The sequence below is a fragment of the Oryx dammah genome, unplaced genomic scaffold (assembly GCF_014754425.2).
Source record: "Oryx dammah isolate SB20612 unplaced genomic scaffold, SCBI_Odam_1.1 HiC_scaffold_4, whole genome shotgun sequence".
NCBI classification, from domain to species: domain Eukaryota; kingdom Metazoa; phylum Chordata; class Mammalia; order Artiodactyla; family Bovidae; genus Oryx; species Oryx dammah.
In genome coordinates, this window is record NW_024070188.1 from 31173016 (window position 1) to 31199570 (window position 26555).

General features: G+C 37.8%; 1 protein-coding gene across 8 annotated transcripts in view; it reads left to right on the plus strand.

The window, feature by feature from the left end:
- ATG5 (autophagy related 5) overlaps positions 1-26555 on the plus strand; it is a 171559-nt gene that overhangs the window by 50310 nt on the left and 94694 nt on the right. For all 8 annotated transcript variants that reach the window (XM_040239032.1, XM_040239026.1, XM_040239029.1 and 5 more), the window contains one exon: positions 18035-18129. In XM_040239032.1, coding sequence (XP_040094966.1) covers positions 18035-18129 — 95 coding nt within the window. The remainder of the gene's footprint in view (positions 1-18034; positions 18130-26555) is intronic.

Genomic DNA, 26555 nt, shown 5'->3' on the forward strand with positions numbered 1-26555 from the left:
GCTTTCTAATCTACTGTTACTTTTTTGTAAGCTAAGTTTGGCGAAGTTCAAAAAGTTTTCTTTCTTATGAATGTTGGTACCCTATATAAGAAAATGCAGAGAAACATATGTCGCATCAATGATTTTCACTCTTGGAGTCATGACCTGTAATTATTATTTGAATTTACAACATGATTCCTCTTCTTAAAAAAAAAATATATATATATATATATATACACACACACACACACTCCCTATATATACACATGCATACACATAGACATATATGCATGTAAAGTTTAACTTATTTTTAACTTTTTATTTTAGTTTTCAGTTTCTTAGGCTTAGGTATAATTGGTGTGAAATATTATTCAGGTTTTCAACGTAATGATTTAATATCATAGAAAAGGGAGCACTACCACAGTAAGTCTAGTAAACATCTGTCATTTTACAGTTATAAAATTTTTTTCTTGTGATGAGAATGTTCAAGATCCACTCTGTTAGCAACTTTCAAATATGCAACACAGTATTATGAACCATAGTCACCATTCTGTATGTTACCAGTTGTAAAAGAACTAAAAATATTTACAATACTGGCTGAGTCAGTTTACATTCCCACCAACGGCAAACATGGGTTCCCTTTTTCCTGGCAGCTCAGATGTTAAAGAATCTGCCTGCCAATGCAGGAAACTCAGGTTCAGTCCCTGGGTCAGGAAGATCCCCTGGAGAAGGGAATGGCAATTCACTCCAGTATTCTTTTCTTTTTAAATGTATTTATTTTGTAATTGAAGGATAATTGCTTTACAGAATTTTGTTGTTTTCGGTCAAACACTCCAGTATTCTTGCCTGGAGAATCTCACGGACAGAGGAGCCTGGTGGGCTACATACAGTCCACAGGGTCACAAAGAGTTGGACATCACTGAGTGACTAACACTTTGCCAACACTTGTTATCTCTTGACAGTAGCCATTCTGACAGGTGTGAGGTGATACTTTATTGTGGTTTTGATTTGCATTTCCCTCATTATTAGCGATGTTGAGCACTTTTTATCAACCTGTTGAAAATGTCTATTCTGCCATTGTTTGGGGAGGGGTGTTGCTGTTGAGTTACATGAATTCTTTATTTAGTTTTTGGATATTAACCTCTTGTCAGATACATGATTTGCAAATATTTTCTCCCATCCAGTAGGCTGTCTTTTCATTTTGTTGAGGATTTCTTTTGCAGACGTTTTTTGGTTTGATGCAGTTCCACTTGCTTTTGTTGTCAGATTGAAAAAGATTGCCAAGACCTAAGTCAGGGTATATGTGCATATATAGTTTAACTTGTTTTTGAGTGAATCTTTTGTTTTGAAGCTTAATATGTAATTCTCCTTCAGAGAACAGAAAACCCCAGTTGCTTAGTCAGTTGTCTCCTGATTGCTTTTCTCTAGAGCAGTGTCTCTCAAAGTGTAGACGGTGGGAAGCATCAGTGTTTCACAGGAACTGATTAGAAATGCACCCTAAACCAAATGAATTAGAAATTCTAGGGTAGATCCCAGCAGTGTTTGGACCAGGCCCCCTCCAGGTGATTGCAGTGCTCTGCAGTGTGAGAGCCACTACTCCTGAGCAGGATTTCTCAGCCTTGGCACTGTTAGGTATTTTGGACTGGATAATTCTTTGATGCTGGGGTGGCGGTGGGGAAGGGGCTGGCCTGTGCATTACAGGATTTTTGGTAGCTTTCCTGGTCTCTGCCCACTCATGAGATGCCAGTAACGCACTTCTCCCCATTCTCAGTCATGACATTAAACAGTGTCTCCAGACACTGCCAGATACCCCCTCAACGGCAAAATCTCTCCATTTGAGTATGACTGCTGAGAGGGGTGATGTAGAATTAATGGGTAAAACTGCTTCTCTATTAGAGTAGCAGTGACTATTTACTGAATCCCCAAGTTCTGTCCTGGATGCTTTACAGCAGTCTTGTAAGATATGTTTGAAAGTTTAAAGCCGGGGCCAGTTTATGTATGAAGTTTCTCATCTGTTCCACCAATTCAGCTTTGAGAACTAGTGTGTTCAGTTGTTGCAGTGACTCATTTAGGCTGAATTTGGAACTATATTCTTTAAACAAAAGGACTTTGACGTATAAACAAATTAAAAAGTTATTTTAATCTGTTAACTCTTCTTGTATGTAAACATAACCATGTGAACTTCTTATTGTAAACTTAGTTGTTTCTGGATGCTGAGGGTTATTTTTGCTGACATGACTGTTAAATGACAAATGAGTCAACAGTACGCTGTCATTTCAGTAAGACTGTTAACATTTTTGGAGGTAACGTGTCTTCTGTGTTTTCCCTTTTTCTTCTGCTGTTGCCTTTCGTCTTCCTCTCCTGTTTTCTCTATGGTACTTGACCTAGTACTGCATATGTTGATAAACACTTCTTTCCCTCTCTTCCCACTCATTTAAACTTTTACCTACTCTCTGACCAATTCTTTATTATCTTTCTAGGGCCTGAATGGCCAGATAAACATTTCAGCTCAATAGTCTCTAGTTAATGCTGCCCAGTGTGTTACCTATTCCTAGGTACCTATTTCATGCACTTTTAAACAAAGATCTAGAAATGACTTTATTGAGAATTTTAGAATTTCAAGCCTCTCCCTTTCTACTCTGCTAGTCATCTCCCTGTGACTTTCTGTTTACCCCCATCTGCCTGTGCAGACCTGTTCTGACTAATGGCTGTGATAATCAGCTCTAGGCATCACAGTTCTGTGTGTTTTTTCTGAACCAAAGAAGTAACTGCAGCTCTCTAACAGTGCTGCTGCTGCTAAGTCGCTTCAGTCGTGTCCGACTCTGTGCGACCCCATAGACGGGGGCCCACTGTCCCTGGGATTCTCCAGGCAAGAACACTGGAGTGGGTTGCCATTTCCTTCTCCAGTGCATGAAAGTGAAAAGCGAAAGTGAAGTCGCTCAGTTGCGCCCGACTCTTAGCAACCCCACGGACTGCAGCCTACCAGGCTCCTCCGTTCATGGGATTTTCCAGGCAATTTCTTATTATTCATTGCATGTCTCTTCTATTGCTTTAGAAACGGTAAAAGATTCAGAAATCCTTTTATGCCAAATTTTATGCCAAATTTTGGCGTAAAGGGATTTCTGAATCTTTTACGCATTTAAATATTAAACTGTTCCAGTGTTTTAATTAGCATTCAGAGAGTTGCAAGATTTTAACCCAAATGCTAGAAAGCTAGAAAAGAAGCAGCCCATAAAAAAATGAGAGCTAAAGAAACGAACTTGTATATCTAAGATGCAGAGTATTCAGTCAGGTTCTGATCATTATCTTCAAAAAGTTAAAGTGAAAGGCACTCAGTCGTGTCCAGCTCTTTGCAACCCCGTACAGTCTGTGGAATTCTCTAGGCCAGAGTACTGGAGTAGGTAGCCTTTCCCTTTTCCAGGGGATCTTCCCACTCCAGGGAAGTTCAAAATGGCTTTCTATTTAAGAAGCATTTCTTCCCACAAGGTCCCTTTTTGATCCATACTATCTTTGATTCCCTGGCTTTTCTACATCTAGCTTATTTCTATCTTTCTCAGTAGAGGAGTATGAATAAAATATCCCAATGCTATTTTTAATTGGAGTTAATTTCCATAAAGGATTTAACTAGAAAGATTTCACTTTATTTCAAATTACTATAAGTCACACTCAGAACTAAACTACACGATATATGCCTTTTTTTCTTAAACTAGCTTCTTGTTTTTGTTAATAAATTCATATTTTTTTCCTACAAGTATATTAACCTGCACTTTTCACTTACCTTAAGGTAAAATAATTTTTATGTGGGTTTTTTCAAACCCTGTGAAAACATTTCTGCAAGAAGAAAACATTGCTACTTATTCACTCAGACTATAGCGTAGGAAGAGCAAGGGAGAAAAGACCTTTAGTGGAGATCTAATATCTGGAAAGGAGGGAGAGACAGGAGCAATTTGCATAGGCTCCTTAAGTAAAGGAGAAAGACTTTACATACAGAAGCTTTCCCCTAAAATTTTAATCATTTGTTTCAAGATGTTATATTACTCTGAGAATAATACTCTGTGGGATTCAGATATTTGAATTGTAAATGAATGAGTTGAGAAACACTCATAGAATCATTTCAAACATTAATAACTTTATTCTTGTTTCTACTGGAATTCTTAGACATCTTGAGGAGCTTTTAGAATACATTGTATGTATCACTTATTACTAAAAGCTATTTAATACATTTAAAATAATAGTATTTAGTCTAAAATAAATGCACTATAGGAAGTAATAAAGTCATTTATAAAATACTGAGTGGGCCCTATTTTTTGAGGTATGTGTATAAGTTTACAAATCAACTTTGTTTTGACAGTGAATGAGTTGTTATAATAAATAAACTTTGTAGTAAATGCCACCTGAATAATCCTAGTAGCTGAAACTTAAACCATGCTTGAATTTTCCAGTTTTACTCATTATTGTCCTTGTCTGCTTTTAAGAGGTAGTTCCTAATTGAGTGATGCTTTCAGTTTTATCCTGTTGCATTTTTTTCCTCGTTCTCATTGAAAAATAATGCCTTAATGTAGATGTTGAGTGAAAGTGAAAGTTACATCTGACTCTCTGAGACCCAGGCCAGGAATACTGCAGTGGGTAGCCTTTCCCTTCTCCCAGGGAATCTTCCCAACCTAGGGATGGAACCCAGGTCTCCTGCATTGCAGGCAGATTCTTTACCAACTGAGCTACAAGGGAAACCCAAGAATACTGGAGTAGGTAGTCTATCCCTTCTCCAGCAGATCTTCCTGACCCAGGAATCGAACCGGTGTCTCCTGCATTGCAGGCGGATTCTTTACCAGCTGAGCTATGAGGGAAGCCCCTCATACATGTTGAAGTAAATATTAAATATTTATTTCTGTAGCAGCTGCTGCCAAGTTCAGTTTGTAATATGTAACTATCAAAGATGAAATCTGGCTAACTATTATACCTGGCACTACCCATGAATTTTGAAGTATAGGACTCAGGAGTTTTTGATAATATGAACTTTCTATTCATTAATAGTTTCTCAGATTCCTGTTAATCATGCGTCACTGAATTGACTCAACCTGGAGTTTCAACAAACAAGCAGTGTTTTTGTTTATAGAAATGTAACTGAAAGTTTTGTGATATGGTAGCATCCCTGAGTCTGCTGGCCCAGTGACTTCAAGCCATTTATTTACCTGCTTTGAGCCCCAGTTTCCCTCAGTAAGTTGCTTTGAAAGCATAAAATTCATTTAGGGTTTTAAAAGAACAGTTAAATTCTGTTCAGATGTGTTATTAATAAATATGATGTGAGGTTCTGCTATAATAAGAACCCCTGACTTTTCATTCTAGCATCGCTTGAGTTATTTTCCAGTTTTTCACCAGCCTAATTTCTGACATGCTTTTTACTTAAGCATCTCTCACTTGGTCATCTAAATTAGAAAAGAAGAGGGTGGGGGGGACTTGAACCATCAAGCACTACTGCTGCTGCTGCTGCTAAGTCGCTTCAGTCGTGTCCGACTCTGTGCGACCCCAGAGACAGCAGCCCACCAGGCTCCCCCATCCCTCTAATAGGAGTCTCCAGGCAAGAACACTGGAGTGGGTTGCCATTTCCTTCTCCAATGCATGAAAGTGAAAAGTGAAAGTGAAGTCGCTCAGTCATGTCCGACCCTTTGTGACCCCATGGACTACAGCCTACCAGGCTCCTCCATCCATGGGATTTTCCAGGCAAGAGTACTGAAGTGAGGTGCCATCGCCTTCTCCGTCAAGCAGTACTAATACCTGATAAAGGACCAGTCAGACAGTCAGACCTATTAGAAATTGTGATAACTTTATGTATGTCAATGACTTCCCCCCTACATATTAAGTAAAGGGAAGATTCTGTGTACTTGTTTTATTTTTTGTTTTTATTCTCTACATCTCCCAGTACTCAATTAGGTACATAATAGGAGTAAATAAATGTTTGGTAGATTTAACTCAACACACATCTGACAAAGTAAAAACTTGATTGAGTACACTGTTACTTCTATCAGTGTTTTCCTTTTCTCTTGCTTGCCTAGAGTTAAACTAGAGATTCATAATATGAACTCCTTGCAAACTGGGGGCTTTTTTTTTTTTCTTTTCTTTTTTAACTAATATTTTTTGCAGCGGATCTTCCTTGCTGTTCAGGCTTTCTTTAGTTCTGGTGTTCTTTGAGGGTTTCTTACTGCGGTGAGCTCTAGGCGTGTGGGCTTCTGTAATTGCCGCACATATGCTCAGTAGTTAGGGGCCCTAGAGTGCACGGGCTCAATAGTTGTGGCCTGTGGGCTTAGTTGCCTCATCATATGTGGAATCTTCTCGTGTCTCCTGCATTGAGGGGAGGATTCTTATCCACTGTACCACCAGGGAAGTCCCGGGACTTCTTTTAAAAAGATATTTTTCATGTCGCTGTCTTGGACAGATGTAATGGATTTGAAACGGAACAGAATTTACCTGGAATATATTGCATTTACTGAATTCCTGTGATGTTCCAAGCATTCTTAGTGATTCTTCACAAGAATTAGATAAACGCAATCAACTTTTAAAATGAGAAGATGAGCTTACACAGCTAGTAAGAAATGGGACCAGGATTTGATCCTAGATCTTTCATTCCAAAAGTTTTCCTATTACATCTGGAGGCTGTTAACTCTGGCTGCATATTAGAATCATCTGGGAGTTTACAATAAGTATAGTTCCAGGGAATCTGGAGTGAGACCTTGGTATTAGTATTTTTTCAAAAGCTCCTCGAGTGATTCAGGTAGACCGCTAAAAATGAGAGGTGTTGCATTGTATATTGCATCCCCAGTGACCACTGGTGCCCCCCCACCTTTTTAATCTTTCCTTATTTGTCTATGAGTAATTATTAATAAAATTTCCTCATTTACAGTTTCTTATCAGAAGCATGAGGAATTTGTTTTAGAATAAAGAGCATATCCTGCATAATAAACATTACAAAGATATAGTGAGTATAATGGAGTATCTTTACTCTGTTGGTCTTTCAAAAAGCAAAATAGATTTTTATTTTTGTCTTACGATTTGGGAGTGCCCTGATGAAGTGAAAATGGGCTTGTTAACAAGTTAAAGTTGTTTCTGGCTGTCTCAATTTGGGAAAGTGATAAACTGTGATTCAACCTGAGAGAAAAAGTACTTTCTTATTTTATAGTCATTTTGAAAGGTAATCTGTTTAACAATCTATAGGTGATTCATGCAGGTGTACATTTCATTAATTAGTCTTGGCCTACCACTGTGCTATAGCTCTGTAAATCTCTTTTTGGAAAACAAGCTACTTTAAAAATTGTCTTTTAGAGTTAGTGAAGACTTGCATATAATTGAAGATCATTCTTCCCTTTTTTTATTTCTAACTTGAGCACATAGAATAAGTTGGGTTTTTTTTACATTATGAAATTTTTGAATTTTGAATCCTTTTTATGTTGTTACTGGCCCTGTTTGAAAGTAAATTTGAAGTAAATGTTTCTTAATTGGTTAGAATACAGTAATTGAATTGTGTCTGTTAAAAATAGTCTGTTACTGGGATTGTTTCTTGGAACACATTAAAGATGATGTAACTTGCAGTTATGGTTTACTGATTGATGATGTTGAAATTAAAATTTACAACTCTGACTTTTTCAATACTTAGTAAGATTAGTTTTTTTTTTTTTTAAGTTTCCAGCAGTATTTTTTAAACCATTTATACAGTAACTAGTTTGGACTGGTTCCATTTATAGACCTGTGCTATAAAGTGTATAACTATGAGCCTCTTGTCTACCTAGATTAACAGGAAACCTTTTTTTTTTTCATCATGCTTATCTCCTCTCCCCTAATATTTTAAGACTTATTAGGAGAGAGAGGAGGGATTGAGAAGGAATGGTTATTAGATGGTAAAGTTAGGAGAGGTGGAATTCATTCCAGCCTGCCAAGACTGGAGGACCACTCGGATGTTCTTGGACCACCTTTCCTGCTCCCACCACTGTTTCATGATATGACTGGAGATTGATGCATTGGAAATTGATGGCAGGTAAATGGCAATTAAGTTGTTCCCATGGAGTGAGAAGACAGGGCCTTACAGGGTAGTTGAAAGGGTTGGAGGGAGTGAAGGGGCTATAAAAGGAACCCAGTGTTGTAGAGGGTTACAGCTGGATTGCATTGCGGCTGTTACTCTTCCCACCGTGGCTAGCAAAGGCCCTCAGTTGCATAACTTACGGAGGCACCATTCACATAGAATTTCATGTGAATGTTGCAGACTCCCTGGTTGTGAGCCAGGCTGAACACTCCAACAATCTTGTGAGGATGGGGTTTTGGCAGAACCACTTTTTCATACTGGTTTTGACCCTTCACTTACCTTGTTACTGAATCTATGTATAGGGGCTTGGTGTCTTCTCTTGTTGAGAAGCCTAAGAGACAAAATGCTTAACGTAGCACTGACTTTGTGCCAAGTACCGTTCTCAGTATTTGGTACATATGAACTCATTATTCCTTCCAGTGACTCTACAAATACTATTAATAATATCTTGATTTTACAAATGAAGAAATTGGTACACAAGTTTTAAAGTGTTGCTCAACTCGCCTAGCTATTAAGTGGCAGAGCCAGAAAGCAGACCCAGGCGGTGTGGCTCCACAGCATCTGCTTTCCCATTGTGCTCTGCTGGACTTGCAGTGCCTTCTTTTTGTTGCTCCACATTATCGAAGTCAGTCATGTATTTGGTTGTTTAATCATTTAGCAAACATTCACTTAGTATGTCCGTTGTGCCAGGAATTTTCTAGGGCTGAAGACAAAGGCCTTGCCCTCATAGCACTTATATTTTAGTTGGGGGACAGAGACATGTTTAGAAGAAAATAAAAAAATACTTAGCTAGAATTAATTATAAGGAAAGTCTTCCCTGAGGAGGCGACACTTCCACTGAGTCTTGAGTGGTGAGAAAGAAGCAGCTCTGTGAAGATTAGAAAAGTGAGGATTGCTAGCCTCTAACTGTGACATGGGAAGAAGCTTGGTGCTTTCCGGAGACAGAAAAGTAGCATGATTTGGGGCTTTAGTCAGTAAGCAGATTGGTGTACAATGAGGTCTCAGAGAGGTGCAGAAACCATTGCATTCCTAGGGGGTGGTAGCGGGCCGAAAGGAACGTGCTTCCTAGGCAGGAAGTATTTTATCCGCAGCAACGTGCTGGTTGCCTGCATGCAGTTCTGAGTGGGATGCGGTCTGCCCCATTCATAGCCAGTAAGGAGATGAAATGGATTTTTTTCTTTTTAATGACAATTCTGGTACTTACCTTCCAATAATCATATTGTTGAAGTATATTACAAAGCATTATTCCTTACGGTCCCTTAGAAAAATGTTTGGAAGTTTATTCATTCATGACATGATTTGATTTGTATGAGAAGTGCACTCTGGATCTGTTTTGGGGATGCAAGTAGAAGAGCGGAGACCAGTTAGGAGGCTGTCACAGTGGTTCAGATGAGAGATGATAGTGGTTTAGGTAAAAGTTGTCGCAATGAATATAGAGAGGATTACACTGTAAAAATATATATTGATTCCTCTCCTTGATGCCAGTTTTCTAGACTGTGAGTTACAACATCTTTATTCCAAGAGCCAGTCCCAGTAACTGGCTTTTTTTTAATAGCACTTCTTTTTTAGGGCAAAGGGGGATGGTAGTCCCTCCTTATTCATGGTTTTGTTTTCACAGTTTCAGTTTCCTGTGGGCATACGTGATCTGAAAATATTAAATGAAAAATTCCAGAAATAAACTATTCATCAGTTTTCAGTTGTGTGCTGCCCTGAGCAGCATGGTGAAGTGTCGCTGTCTGACTTCAGCATGTGAGGTGTAAGGGATGGTTCCAGTGTATCCACACTATGCGTTTTACCCTCCCATGAGTCTCGTAGTATCCGTCACCGTTATCACATCAGCGGTATTGGGATTGCGGTGCTTGTGTTCAGGTAACCCTTATTTCATTAAATGATGGTCCCAAATTGTTAGTGATACTAGCAGCTAGATGGTCTCTTACTGTGCCTAATTTATAAATTAATCTTTATTATGAGTGTGTAGGCACAGGAAAAAAACATAGTATATATGGGACTCATGGATACATAGTGCTGTCCACCGTCTCAGGTGTCCACTGAAGGTCTTGGGACATATCCCCAATGGAGAAGGGAAGACTACTGGAAATGTCTTCTCTCAGTTTATTCTGAGACAGTGATAGGCCAGGTCACAGATTTCCTCAGATTCAGATTTTATTGCTCTTTTGATTAGCTCCAACAGCAGATTGCCCAGAGTACAGTCCTGCTGCCAAGATGAGTGTTTATGATAGGAACTAAGGACTGGCCTTAAGGATTGGTTCTCCTCTCAGCCTCATTACAAAGGCCAGCCTGCTTCTGTCTTCAGGATGAATTTTCAGGGGTCCTCGAAGAGTTTTCAAGGCTTCTTTGTTTTGATTAGGGCCTCCCTGCCAGATATATCTCAGTAACATAAAGCCTCAAACAGAAGGGCTCATGGGAATGTGTGGGTGTGGCTCTTTTGAGCAGCATCTGAGCACCAGTGACATGCTGCAGTGTATAGATGCTCCCTCCCTGAGTCAGCCTGTCAGTTCAGTTCAGTCACTCAGTCGTGTCTGACTCTTTGCAACCCCGTGGACTGCAGCACGCCATGCTTCCCTGTCCAACAACTCCCAGAGCTTGGTCAAACTCATGTCCATCGGGTTGGCGATGCCATCAGTTGGTCAGCCTGACTGTCCTATTAATATGTGACTCAGAGGACAAATGAGTTTGAGGATACAGGTCACTCATTTAACACACATGGGTTTTTTTGCCCTGTGATTTTTTTTTCATAAAGATGTTTATTACAGTGTGAAGAAACTGGGCTTCCCTGGTGGCTCAGACGGTAAAGAATCCACCTGGCAATGCAGGAGACCTGGGTTTGATCCCTGGGTCAGGAAAATCCCTGGAGATTGGAATGGCAACCCATTCCAATATTCTTGCCCGGAAAATCCCCACGGACAGAGGAGCCTGGCAGGCTATAGTCCATGGGGTCACAAAGAGTCAGATACAACTGAGTAACTAACACACACACACACACACACACACGTGAAGAAATTAATTCAAAGAGATCTGTACTTGGATATGCTTTCTGTTGCAAAGCTTGAAAGCCTGTGGTCAAAACACTACATCTATTTGGCCGCTTGTAGTATTGATTTGAATAATACTGTTGATAAATCCATAATTTTCTGAGAAATGAGTTCCCTTCAGCAGTAATTTTCAAGCATTTGCTTTTCTCTTCCAAGAAAAGCTCAAAGCCTGTGTTTTATGAGCCGTCAAGATCTGACACTTATTTCGGGTGTTGTAAATCTGTTCTTTCTGACATCAAGACTTGAAGAGCAGAAAGTGGAATGGTACGCATGTGGGGGCCATTTCAGCCCTTCCCTATGGTTCTGTCCCAGCCAGCACTACCACAGTGCTGAATTGAGGCTGGGCTGCTGTCCTTTAGAGGACCTCCATGTCTCCCTTGGGATCTTGTAAGTAAATAGGTTATTCATGGCATTTGAATATTAAAATATTATTTGCCTTGCATTCTTAATAAAGCTTAAGTGGAAAAACAGATACATCCTTTAAAATTGCCACTTTTTTCTGCAGCTTTTTCCCTGTGAGGAACGAAGCACACAAATCAATTTATTTCTGTGCTTCTTAGAAAGATCTTGGTTTTAATTTTTTTCTGGATTTTTAAAAATTTCCAAGACCAAAATAAAAGCTTAATTCATCAGCGAGTGGAAAAAAAAATGGTTGCCACCACAGTTCCGAGAAATTCTATTTTTAATATCTTTAAAAAATTAGATTGACATTCTGTAGCACAGGCCTTCAATTTTGTGATTGTCGATTGGGTAGCCATCCTAAATGATTGTTAAATTTAAAATACAGAAACCAGCTTAGCAGTCATATTCATAATAACTCTGGCGAGAAGTGTGTGAGTTACCTTCTTTTCTGTTTTTCTTTGGATAAGCTAAGTGACTGCTAGTTTTAATTTTCTTCTGTCAATACTTAGTTGTTTGTTTTGTTTTAGAATTAGAACTAGTTTGAAAACTATTGAAATAGATGTACATTTACCTGAAATTTACAGTTTAAAAAATGAGTAGCTAAAGACCACTGAGCTTCTTTTACTTGTAGGTTCTGTTTTCATGGCCAGTAATAACTCAGTTGCAGTATTCAGAGTACTTGAAGTGAAGTGAGGCCTCTCAGTCGTGTCCGACTCTTTTCAACCGTGTGAACTGTAGCCCACCAGGTTCCTCTGTCCATGGGATTCTCCAGGCCAGAATACTGGAGTGGGTTACCATTTCCTTCTCCAGGGGATCTTCGTGACCCAGGGATCAAACCCGGGTCTCCCGCATTGGAGGCAGACACTTTAACCTCTGAGCCACCGGTAACTGCTTGGTAACAAATTAATATGTACTTGATTCATTAACATGTAGGAATTTAACAGTACATCCTTACTCCAGTTTTATTTAATTATTGGCTAGGGGTTAGAAGAGATCCTACTATTACCAAACCCAGTGTGAAAGACATTTGGTTATATACTTAAATTCAGCACTGATTTTCTTTTAATTTCTTCTGTTTGTATCTTTCCTGTTAATAACTTTGACTTAGAAAAGTTAGATTATTTTTGGTTAGAATGTTTTCAGTGTTATTGAGGAAATGCTAATCTTATGTAAGAACATATTATTTTTATAAGACAATTAAGCTAATATAAATTAATACAGATCCTTATTATGTCTTTATTCCTTTTAAACATAGTTGTATCAGACTAGGTTCAGTCAGGAGATAGAAATCTCACAAAGGGTTGAATAGATTGTTTTATATACAGAACTATTAAGCTCTGATTAAAGAGTAACTGGATATATAAGAAAATCAGACCTGGTACCCTAGGGCTAAAGAGGAAGGTCACAGTTAGCAGGAGCCCCTTCCTAGGGTTGGGTTTCGAAATCATTGGAGAAGGTATATTCCAGCACATTGGAATCGTAGAAAAAGTCTCTGTTTTGCCAGGCTGGAGCAGGTCTGCAGTTGCTGGGAAATCAGGAAGACCTGGAGTGTGGCCCACCAGCAGCAGGTGGCACGGGCAAGCAGTGGGAGTGGCGGCTCTGGGAAACTAGGTCAGCCACCCACCCAGGCCTGCAGAGGGAAGCAGGACAGTGATATGGGGTAGGGGACTACAGCGTGCAGACGCAGAAAGAGCCCTTTCTCCTGCAGCATCCTTCCAGTCCTCTGCTGAGAAAGCTTAATGTGGTTGTCACGCTGGTGTGTCTGTTAGTCCCTTGGTCATGTCTGACTCTCTGCGACCCCATGGGCTGTAGCCCACCAGGCTCCTCTGTTCATGAAATTCTCCAGGTAAGAATACTGGTGTGAGTTGCCATGCCCTTCTCCAGGGGATCTTCCTGACCCATGGTTCGAACCTAGAGATGCTTAGAGAAATTGTGTCCATTATGCCAGTGTATATATTGAAAGCCAGATTTGGAGCTGAGAGTAAATTGATAGTGTGCATAGTAATGTCTCTTTTTCCAGTTTACTTTTTTGCGATATAGGTATGTGAAAGCTTTTTACTATTTTTCTGTACTTCGTATTTGTGTTTGCTTTCCTTCTTTTAGCCCTATTGACATTTTGAGTCAGATAATTCTTGGTTGTGGAAGCTTTGTCCTATGTATTATAGTATGTTTAGCAGCACCCACTAGATGTTAGTAACACACACATATATTGGTGACATCCAAAAATATCCCCAAACCCAAGGGGAGCAAAACCTTCCCTGCTTAAGGACCACTCCTTTAGCTCATTTCCCCCTCTCTATTAGAAACAGTATATATCTTTCATTAATAAAGATTTGCTTGTGGTTCTTAAATGTTTTATTTTAATAAGGAGGTTGTCTTAAATAATTACAAAATTTTATTTTTAGAAAAGTTATTAGAACTGTTTAGTCTGACTCTATTTCATCTGTAAGTGAATTAGGGCAGAGTTTTCAGGTGGCATAGTTCTAATCACCTAGCTGGAAAGGTCAGTTTTCATCCTAATCCCAAAGAAAGGCAATGCTCAAACTGCTGCACAATTGAACTTATTTCACATGCTAGTAAAGTAATGTTCAAAATTCTCCAAGCCAGGTTTCAGCAGTACGTGAACCGTGTTCCAGCTGGATTTAGAAAAGGCAAAGGAACCAGAGATCAAATTGCCAACATCCATTAGATCATTGAAAAAGCAAGAAAGTTCCAGAAAAACATCTATTTCTGCTTTATTGACTACCAAAGCCTTTGACTATGTGGATCACAACAAACTGTGGAAAATTCTTAAAGAGATGGGAATACCAGACTACCTGACCTGCCTCCTGAGAAATCTGTATGCAGGTCAGGAAGCAACACTTAGAACTAGACATAAAACAATAGACTAGTTCCAAATTGGGAAAGGAGTACGTCAAGGCTGTATATTGTCACCCTGCTTATTTAACTTAGATGCAGAGTACATCATGAGAAACGCTGGGCTGGAGGAAGCACAAGCTGGAATCAAGATTGCTGGGAGAAATGACCTCAGATATGTAGATGACACCACCTGAATGGCCAAAAGTGAAGAACTGAAGAGCCTCTTGATGAAAGTGAAAGAGAAGAGTGAAAAAGTTGGCTTAAAGCTCAACATTCAGAAACTAAGATCATGGCATCTGGTCTCATCACTTCATGGCAATAGATGGGAAAACAGTGGGGACAGTGGCAGAGTTTATTTTTTGGGGCTCCAAAAATCACTGCGGATGGTGATTGCAGCCATGAAATTAAAAGACGCTTACTCCTTGGAAGGAAAGTTATGACCAACCTAGATAGCATATTCAAAAGCAGAGACATTACTTTGCCAACAAAGGTCCGTCTAGTCAAAGCTATGGTTTTTCCAGTAGTCATGTATGGATGTGAAAGCTGAGCACCAAAGAATTGATGCTTTTGAACTGTGGTGTTGGAGAAGACTCTTGAGAGTCCCTTGGACTGCAAGGAGATCCAACCAGTCCCTCCCTAAAGATCAGTCCTGAATAGTCATTGGAAGGACTGCTGCTGAAGCTGAAACTCCAATACTTAGGTTACTTAATGCAAAGAATTGACTCACTGGAAAAGACCCTGATGCTGGGAAAGATTGAAGGCAGGAGGAGAAGGGGATGACAGAGGATGAGATGGATGGCATCACGGACTCAGTGGACATGAGTTTGAGTAAACTCCGGGAGTTGGTGATGGACAGGGAGGCCTGGAGTGTTGCAGTCCATGAGGTTGCAAAGAGTCGGACACAACTGAACGACTGAACTGAACTGAGTCATCTAGCTATTTTGTTGGAGGTCTAGGATTAGAATCCAAAAATTTTTAATGAATAGTATTTAGTATTTAGTATTGTTATTCATTCAAGAGCATATGTTATGCATGCACTGTAGTAGGTGCTAGAGATTTAATGATTCTGCTGCTGCTAAGTCACTTCAGTCGTATCCAACTCTGTGTGACCCCATAGACGGCAGCCACCAGGCTCCCGGGTCCCTGGGACTCTCCAGGCAAGAACACTGGAGTGGGTTGCCATTTCCTTCTCCAATGCATGAAAGTGAAAAGTGAAAGTGAAATCACTCAGTCATGCCCGACTCTTAGCGACCCCATGGACTGCAGCCCACCAGGCTCCTCCGTCCATCGGATTTAATGATGAAGCAGTAGTAAAATTTCAGCAGTGCATTAAGAATCACTTTATTTAGTTATCACATTCTTGTTTGATGTTTGATAGTAGAAAAATAATTTTTGAAAGATACTGAATGATTGATTCATATATGAAACGACTGTGGTTAAAGGAGCTACTCTTAGCATTAAATGAAGTTTTGTGGTTCCAACTATTGAAACGGTTGTGGGCTTTGAATCAGAAGACCAAGAGTCTGGTTTTGGTTCTTAACTGAACTCATAACAGGCCGGACTTTAGTCGTCGTCTGTGAAATTGCCCTGGACTGACTGGGTTCTAAATTCCCTATGCTTCTACTTCTATTGTAATATGAGCCTTTCCTCAGATTGGGATTAAAAATGAGAATAGAGAAGGCCTAGAGGCTGTCACAGTCATCTAGGACAGGGCTATAAGAAGAAACAACTAAATTTTGTTTTTTACATATAACTGTTACGGCTCAAGCAGTATGAATAGATATCCAGTAAATTGGGTTGAGATGAGTATAGTAGTAGAGAATAGGCTTTAATACAGGCTCATCTGAAATTCTGGAGTATTCATGTACTTTACAGAGACTTAATTCTGAGGTGAATTTCTATATAGAGAAAATATCTTAATGTAGAATTCTGGGTGAGTTCAAGGTGTTAAAAAACAACACAGAAAATGGGAAAAATAGTTGTAAATTATTTATCAGATAAGGGGATTATATGCAGAATTCATAGAGAACTCTCACGATATTCTACAACAAAAAGATAACCAATTAAAAAGAGGATGAAGGATTTGATAGATATTTCTTTAAAGACAATATGTAAATGGCCGGTAAACAAGTGAATGTATACTTAGCATAATTAGTCTTTATTGTTGTTTAGTCACCAAGTTGTGTCTGACTTTTTTGTGGGCCCCATGGATTGTACTCTGCCAGACTCCTGTCCATGGGATTTCCCAGGCAAGAATACTTGAGGGGGTTGCTATTTCCTTCTCTAGGGGACCTTCCAGGCCCAGGGATCAAACCTGTATCTCCTGCATTGGCAGGTGGATTTTTAACCACTGAGCCACCTGGAAAGCCCATAATTAGGGAAATGGAAATAAAAACCATAAGGGGATACCACTTCACACCCACTAGAATGACTGTAATAAAGAAGATGGACAATAACGTGTTGGCAAGTTTGTGGACAAATCAGAACCTTCATATGTTGTTGGTAGAAATGCAAAATGGTGTGGCCTCTTTGAAAAACAGTTTGGTGATTCCTCCGAACATAGTTACCATGTGGCACTTTAACAGTTAGTATATAACTCAGCAATTCCATTCTTAGGTAATGTATGCAAGAAAGTTAAAAATATGCATCCACATAAAAACTTCTATGTGAATATTCATGGTAGCATTATTCATAATAGCCAGAAAGTGGAAACAACCCAAATGTCCACAAATGATAATGGGTAAACAAAATGTGGTATCTCCATACAATGAAGTATAATTTGGTCATAAAAATGAATGAAGTTCTGATACATGCTATAAGATGAATAAACCTTGAAAACATAGTAAGAGAAAAAACAAAAAACAGATGCAAAGACCACATATTATATGATTCCATTTATATGAAATGTCTGGAGTAGAATAGAGATTAGTGATTTCCAGCAGATGAGGGGAGGGGATAATTATTAATGGATATGGGTTCTTTGGGAATGATGAAAATGTTCTGAAATTACATGTTAGCAACTCAGTGTATTAAAAAACACTCAGTTATATATTTCAAAACAGTGAATTCTAGAGTGTATGAATTATATATCAGTAAAGTTTGTTTTTTAAAAATCAAGCCTGACATTTTAAAAAAGGAATTGTTTAATCAGTCTGAGATTAAAAGTTCAACTGACAGTTATTTCTCACGTGTCAGCTTTACATTTCTTTCAAAGCCTGTCCTATAATTTTATGTTTTTGCTGTTTAACATGTACAGTGTTTGGTGTTTTTACTTTATTTCCTTAAATAAGTTCTGATTCAACTTTAGGTCACTGGAAGCTGTGCCTTTATAGTTTAAACGGTAGGAATAAGATCAAGGGAATCAAGACATTCATCAATACCTGATATTTTTTGCCATGATACCCTAAGTAATAATAATCTGTTTAGGGTGTCTCTTATGAGAAAAAATGTCTAATGGAAATATCTAGGAAGAAGAAAGAACAATAATGTAGAAAAAATTAATTTTATATCTTGCTTCATGTTTAGTTATGGAAAGATAAGTTGAAGAAGAAATAATATATAAATAATGCCCTTTCAGAAATTTCTATGAGAAGTGATGTATAACAGTTTTCATCTCTTCGTATGAGATATTAAATTATAATATACACCTTTAATAAATAATTTATCGTTACAGACAGATTTGACCAGTTTTGGGCCATCAATCGGAAACTCATGGAATATCCTGCAGAAGAAAATGGATTTCGTTATATCCCTTTTAGAATATACCAGGTAGGAAGTAACATTTTTAACAATACCAGCTTATGAAAAGCCTTGAACATCTTACTTCTTAAAACACTTTTGTCCAATGTCTTTTAAGTTTACATAGTAGCTGAATAATACTTGTTAGGACTTTCCAGATCTCTTTCTTTCGGTGGCAGTCAGATCTGAGACTGCACTATGAAGTCTGTGACTCATATAGTGGGTCCTCGTTCATATAGTCAGTCCTCTTTTTTTACAGATTCTGTATTGACAGATTAGCCTGCTTGCTGATATTTATTTGCAACCTCAGAGTCACCACCCAACAGTACTACCCTGGACATGTGCAGAGTGATGAAAAATTTGATTTGCTCTATATGCACATTTTCAGTGATGCTATGCCTTCTTAAACCATAAAATGTGCTCTCATACCATAAACAAGTGACTTCCCAGTCTATTTAGTGCCACATTCTACACATTTTCGTGCTTTTTATTGGTAATTTTGATGTTAGAAACGATTCCCAGGCATAGTGCTGAAGTGTTGTCTTTATTCAGAAATGTACATAAAACAAGATTATGTATTGATGAGTTGAAGAATACATGAGCAGAGACTTGCAGTAACCCTTGTATTCCAGTGGTTCAGTATTTGTTAATTCGGTGTTTGCAGTGACTTTATAGAACATGAGTACTGCAGATGAGAATCGACTATTTGTTTTTGATGATGGGTCTTCAGTGCTGTACAACAAAATAAATGGTAGCTTCTCATTACCATACCCTTTCATCGGTTTAAAAAACTCCATGTTTCTGTAGAGTGCTTTAAAACTACCATGTGTTTCCTATATAGCAATACTGAGTGAATTTTTATTGAATGAATGGTATCCAGAAAGCAAGTTGCCAACTATCATGGAAAAAGCAGTTAAGAATAGAAACTATTAATAAAAACAGTATCATAGACAGAGACCCTTATCTAGAAGGACCTCCATTCAAGTTCAAGAGATTGTATCATAACTTCCTTTGTAGACATTTTTACTATCTCATAGTCTTTACTTACAGTTACTTCAACAGTTATTTTTTAATCTTTTATAGAGCCATCATATAAATGTGTGTTCAAAAAGGAAAGTAAACCATCCAACTGAAAACAAGTAAAAACCAAAAATCCCAATGTACTTCATGAAAAGTTTTTATGACTTTAATAAGGTTGCTTCTCAATCATTAATAAAGATAATGGCAAATAGACTATTAGATCATAGATTAATAATACATACAACATAAAATGAGAAAAATGACTGGTGGAATGAAATCAGATAATCTAATTAGCCACCTTCTTCTGCTTCCTTTTTTCAGAAAAATAAAATTTTAATTCCATAAGTCTTTGTTAAGCACAGATATTACACAGTGGATTTCAAAATGCCATACCTTATTTATTTATACCATATCTTATATCATGAAGAATCTGAGGCAATTTACAGGAATATAGTTTGTACAGAAGCAAAATAGAAAAAAATTTAAAATCAGAGCCACTGAAGATATAAAATGGAAACTCAGCATGAAATTACCTAGACTATGAATAAGTGAGATCTTCAAATTTATTAAAATTTTTAAATTTAGTGAAATTGACTTGTAAATTTGACCCAAAGCTTCTTTGCAGCCAGAGCAAGGGAGAAAGAAATGTGATGAGAATTGGTTTTTTTTTCATTTTATATATGATGAAAATTTACTAGGGTATCAGAGAAGCTAACTTTTCTTGGGTACCACATAGGAAAGAAATTTCTCATGTGACCACATTTAGAGGAAACGGGGCAATATCCTTTATACCTCACCTATAGTTAGAAACACAGTAATAGTTTCAATAAAACTGCTTCCTAATGTGTCAGTTAGTGAAAACTAAAGACAGTGTATCATAAGCCATGGATCATCCACAGTGCAATAATGAATTGGTGAAGTAATTGGAAGGCAAAGACAAAAGAAAATTTTAGGTTATTTTATGGAAGAATGCTGTTTATCAAATAAGAAGGAAAGTCACTGATGGAGCAAGGCAATTGAGGGTTGGGATAAAACAGTAAAGGTTAGTCCAGTGGAGGAAGAGGTTTTCAGAGACCTGTTAAGGAAAACGACAGGAAGCAACGTTGCCACTGGCATGGGAAAATCTCAGGTATGGCACAGGAGAGGTAGAACAGTTTTGCACCTGTTAGGTTCAACAGTGGGCAAACAGGACAATTCCTGTGTTTGTGTAAAATAACGTGGGAAAAGGCGGCAGGAGGTCTGTGTGTTTGTATTAAGAGAAAAACTGTTTCTTATTACACGAATTGGTACTGATTGCTTAGACATTCCGTAAGAGAAACTTCCAGAGTGGTTTTATAGAACTAGAATGATATGCTTTAGTTATCCCAAAGAGAAAAGCTAGAATTGAGTAAGATTTTATGGACTAAGTATATGTGGGAGACCTGGGTTCAATCCCTGGGTTGGGAATATACCCTGGAGCAGGGCATGGCAACCACTCCAGTATTCTTGCCTGGAGAATCCCCATGGACAGAGGAGCCAGGCGGGCTATAGTCCATGGGTTCACAAAGAGTTGGACACAACTGAGCAACTAAGCACAACACAGCAACAATAGTACTTCAAGTGGGTAGGATGTTTTATGTGGTCTATAAATCTCATAGGAAAAGGCTAAGTCTTCACCATCACAAACATAGATACTGGTGATAAAAATACAGATTAAAAGCAGTAACGGGCTATTACAGAATTTTAAGAGTGGTCCTTATGTTTTCTGAATGGATTTCTTCTTCTTCTTTTTTTTTAAATACAGGAACCTACTTTGGGATTGAACTAGGATGGTGTGGGTGGGGACAAGTGAGATTGACTCAGGTGGCTTGACTGTGTCTTCCTAGGGTCAGTAGTTGCAGTGTCACATATTTATGGGCATTCTAAAGCATAGAATTCCTCTTTATCTAGGCCAAGACAGGTTCAGTGATTTGCCCAGGTTAGGAAGTTCTTGATCTAGCTAGCACTCTGGATACGCTAATACCTTCAGCATGCTAGTGGTATCTTTGAAGGCAAGGTTAGGGTTTCTTTTTTCTTTTTTCCTTTTTGATTCTGTGTAGTAGGATTTAGTACAATGTTATTATGTACACTGTAAGTGCTTCACAGGTATTTAATTGAATCTTACAGTATTAAAGCACCAAAGATTTCATAATTCTAAAGCTGAAAAAAAACAATTTATAGTTCAAATAATCCAAAACTAAAAAAGCTAGCTGCCTTTAATAAGGATAGTGCTGTTGTAATAGCTGAAGAAAAAACACTTTTAGAGTTAATTAAAATGGTTGGAGACTAGTAGGAGCAAGTGGAAGAGAGCTGTTGAAAGGGTTGCATGGAAAAAACAGCTGAATTCAGCACTGCGCTGGAAGGGAGGCCCCTAAGGCTCTGTGGGAGACGTGACACTGACTAGCTGTGTGTCGACAGGTGCTTCCTCAGTCTTGCTGGGCCTTCGTTTCCTCATCAATAAATCGAAAAGGGCATAACTGAGTGAACTTACACATCTGGTTGGAAGAAGCCATATTACCGGTTTATCTAATTCTATCAGTGATGTTCTTTTTAAAATGTTTTATATTCCTGGTTTCAGAGCAAATTTATCAGTTTAATAGTAAACATAGTACTTTCCGTTATGTCACTATTTATATAACTTTAAAATAATTTTCTTAAATGGTTCATCTTGAAAATTCATTAAATCATTCAGCAGTCATTAATAGTTGTTTGGGACTATTGTACCGTGAGTGCCTTAGTAACATACCATAAGGCATACCTAAAGCCTAGCAAAGTACCTTATTTGTGGAATTTAGTTGAATAAAATAGAGATTCTAAAGACATTTCCAAAAAACGGGAGCTCTGAAACTAATTTGAGATATATACCGCCCAGCACTTATTGGATAGTTCAGTTCCAGCATGTGTATTTAACTGTAGATTGCAAATGCTTGAAGCTCCTTTAGGGAAAGTGGGTATTACTATTACCTAACGTAGGAATTGTAGCATTACAGTTGCTAGAATAATAGTGCAGATGTACAGAATGTCTTCTCTTTCTCATTGACCATTCTTTTCTGGGGAAAATGATCAGATGTGTCCATACCTCTTACTGCCATGTCATAAATACAATGATACTTAGAATGTATGTGAGAGAGAGAGAAAGAGAAAGAGAATGTGTACATGTGAGAGAGAATGGTTTTCATAAACTTCTATAATTAGACAGAAAGTGGGAAGCTGGAGAATTCTCAAAATTTGATTGACAAATCCTGGTTGCCAGGTGGGGACTCTGTTAGGGCAGAGCTTGCTGCCTGTTCTTTACTTAGTCATGGCAGTGGCACTTTTTCTTCAAGCAGGTGGAGACAGAGCCCTCAGGGTTTTATCGGAACTCTTTATTGACCTACGTAACTTTGCTGTTGGTTTTACCCCTAGCTGGTTTGGTTTTGAACTTGATTAAAATTTTAGACATGAGATGCATAAGTGAATATAAAAATTTAGGAGTCTCAGTTTTTGCCCATTGTCTGTTGGCTGGCTCTTTCCATTTCCCTATTTTATATTTTTGAGTCTTCATATGTACCTTGACCAAAGGAAGATGGGATCTGCTATTTTCCTAGATTATATGATCTAAATATAATACCAGATTTCTGCTATTGACTCCCTTATATATAGCTCTTTAATTTGTATGGTTGGGATAGTCCATTGATTCAGTGTAGCTTTTAATGTATGTGGCATTTTGATTAATCTGCACCTTTCATTTGTTTAATATACTAATAGATCTCTGTACTGTTTGAGACCTTAAATTAGCAAATTTGAATAAAACCTGGAAATCCAGGTTTATTAATAAGACAAATGAAGGGCATAATTTTGCTAAACTTTTTTTCTTTGTTTAGAATTCTAACAGAATTCCTGTATAGCAGGGGATAAAAAGGGAAGGACAGTGAGTATACTTGAGTGAGGTTCATTTCATCTTTGGAGGCCTCACAACTGTCTTATGAGGTAGGGATCTTTATCTGATTTCCCACATGAGGAAGCTGAAGCTGAGGAATTCTAAATGACTTGCCGAGGGGCACACATAGAAAAAGTGTGAAGACTAGAATTCAGACCTAAGTGAGACTTACAAACAAAATATTATTTTCTTCCTAAAAATTAAGTTTACAGAATTTTCAAGACATAATTATCACATAAAGTGAAGTCCATGAAGTCCCCTTTGACCAAATCTAGAAAATCCCTAACTATCAACAATCTTTAAAGGTTGACTTTTGTGCAGATTGTTGGAAAACTTCAGTTCTTTTTCATCTGTGATTTGATTATCAGGGGGCTCAGAATGACTGTAATCCAATGACAGAATTTTAGTGGTAAAAGTAAAATAGGACCAAAAGTAGTTTGGATATCCATTATTGACCAGAATGTGTCATTTCTGTCATTTACATAACACTTTGGTTTGGTGTGTGTTTCAGGTCTGTGTTCCTGAAATCCAGGTGCTTCATATTAACTAGTATTCTAGAGATGAGGTTAATGGCAGGAAATGCCTCAGAAATGTAACTAAAATGTTATTTAGCCTAGCACATAAACAGATGTCATTAATGAGGGTATCTGTGAAAAAGATTTGTAAACTGACTGTGATGTCCTCAGGCATTGATATTTAGGTTGTGGTGTGAAAATTAGGCACATAATTTCTGTTTTTCAAGAAGCAGTGGATTTATAAGTGTTATCTGCCGGTATGCTGCATGTAAGAAAAAGTTGTCTCATTCTTCTAATCATTCACCAAGTTCATTTGTTCACAGATATTTGCATGCTGTGCTTGTACTGTGCACAGGGGATACAAGTAGTGATTAATATGGTACATCACCCTTTAAGAATTTATAATAAAATAAAAGAAATAAATGTACAATCAAATTTTAAATCAAAGCTGTGATTGGTGCTGTGAAGGAGAGGTATATAGTGCAATAAAGGCTAGTTCCGCTGAGGGGAATTTGATCTGTTTTAGTAGGGCAGAGAAGACTTCTTTGATGAAATGTCCTGTCTTTTGAGGTCTGACAAATGGATGGAATTAGCTGGCAAAGAGTAATGAGAGGACTTCTGTAGGCAAAGGGGATGTAAGTATGAAGACAGCCTGTTGCTCTTGAGCACAGAGTTGGGGGCAAAGTAAATATGTTGCTTATTTTTCTTTTGGGTTATTTATCTTGTTATTTTACAAAAGATTATTTTTATAGGTATTAACCATTTTCTATCAAACAGTGTAAAATATAATCACAACTTTAAAATTCGTCTTGATTTTTATAGTATCTTTCTGTAAAAAAAAAAAATGTTTTTAATGCTTCATATGCCCAATTATTAATATATCTTTTTCTTAGTCATATATGGATTTCTTTCTTTGTTAAGAAGGCCCCTCCCCATACACCTGCAGGTTATACATAGTTTTACCTAGCTTTTCTTGTAAGATTGGTTTTTAATATGTAACTCTTTAGCTCATCTGGAACTTATTTTTATGTGCTGTATGAGATACAGGCATACAGCCTTATTTTCTTCCAGGCGATAGCTAGCTGTAGTGGGTTAATTTGTTATATAAACTAAGGGTGGGCAAACTTTTTTCTTTAGAGAATCAGAAAATAAATATTCTCAGCTTTGTAGAGCAAATGGTCTCTGTTGCAGTTGTACAGTTCTGTAGCTTGGAAGCAACCATAGACAACTTGCAGTTGATGGACATGGCTGTGTTCCAATTAAATCTCTATCTCCAGACTCAGGACAAAGGCACAGTCTGGCTTGCAGGCTGTAGTGTATTGATTCCTGATATAAACTATTCTTTTCCTATTAGATAAAAGTGCCACTTCTGCTTTACATTAAAATAGCTTGACTGCAGGGATCTGGTTTTGAATTTCCTCCTCCATTCCATTGGTTTATTTGTTTATTTTTATGGCAGTGTTATTTTTATTTGATTTTAATGTTCTGATATTTGCTGGGGCAATTCACTGCTTACCTTTTTTTCCAGTCTTTTCATGGTTAATAAGTGGAAATACATTTCTGTTTTAATTTTGGTAAAATTCACCTTTTTATGTCATTAAATCTTCCCACGTAAGAACACAGTACATTTTTCTTATTCAGATTTGGTTTTATATTTTCCAGGAGGGCCTTTGTCTTTCTTTTAAATTTATTTCTAGGTGTTTTTTAGATTTTGTTTTTCTTTATTTCATTTCCATTTCTAGATATTTATTTATGTCATCAACCAAAAAAACACACAAAAACCCCTCTTCCCACCATTTTTGTCAGCTATTTCTTGTTCTTGCTTCATTGCATTGTTAGTATTGTGTTGCCAAGACTGTGTTAAATAATAATGTTACTAGCAGTAATCAGCCTTTTCCCCCAGCTTTTCCCTTCGCCTTTGGGATCTGTAAACTCATTGGTCCTTAGGCTCATGTCCACCCAGAGGGGAAATATTGTAGAGGTTTGTAGTTCCCCCATGTAGATCTTGCCTGCTTACTCTCTCCAGTAGTTACTTTAGCTCAGAGAGCCACTTTGTTGTTAGGAGACAGATTTGGGAATAGAAGGAAGAGAAGGAAGCATTAAGCTTCCATGCTCCCAGAATCCTCTCCACATAAAATTGTTATTATGCTATTTTTTCATGTAAAAAATTTATAGCAGTAATTCTCGGGGCAAGGTATAATGCTAAATTCATGCCCTAGTTGTGGTGGTAGCATACTACAGTGAAACACCTATGCTTAAAAACAGGATTTGTATTTCCCGTGTAAAGACAAGAAAGTATAGAATGGATGATCAGTTCTCAAAGTAACTTCACTTCTGATCCAAGTGAAGACAACAGTTAAAAAATGATAACTTGCAAGTTGAAGGCATATCATTCATTTTCACCTTTCTGTAGAGATACAGCTTATGAAGTTAATTTAATTTCTTTACAAAGTATTTTAAACATTTATTAAACATCTAAAGAGAATTTCTTCTTTAGTAAATGCAAAGAAGCAGCCGAGCCTCTGTACTGTGCTTGTATCTTTGTTCCTCTCACAATGCCGTGCACATAATAGGTGCTCACAAAACACACAAACTATATATAACAAACTAAGGAAGTTCTCATTATCTGTGAAGGTGGCCATTCTGGTCTCTTAATAAATTAGACTGTAACATTCATACCATACATTTTACTGTAGAATTCTGGGCTGGATTTTCTTTTTTTTTCTTTTTTTTATTTTTTTTTCTTTTTTTTAAAAATTAATTTATTTATTTTTAATTTTTACTTTACAATTCTGTATTGGTTTTGGCATAGATTGACATGAATCCACCACAGGTGTATATGCGTTCCCAAACATGAACCCCCCTCCCACCCCCCTCCCCACAACATCTCTCTGGGTCATCCCCGCGCGTCATGGGCTGGATTTTCTGTTGAGTAAAGTATCATTGAGCTTCCCAGGAGGCTCTCGTGTAAAGAACCTGCCTGC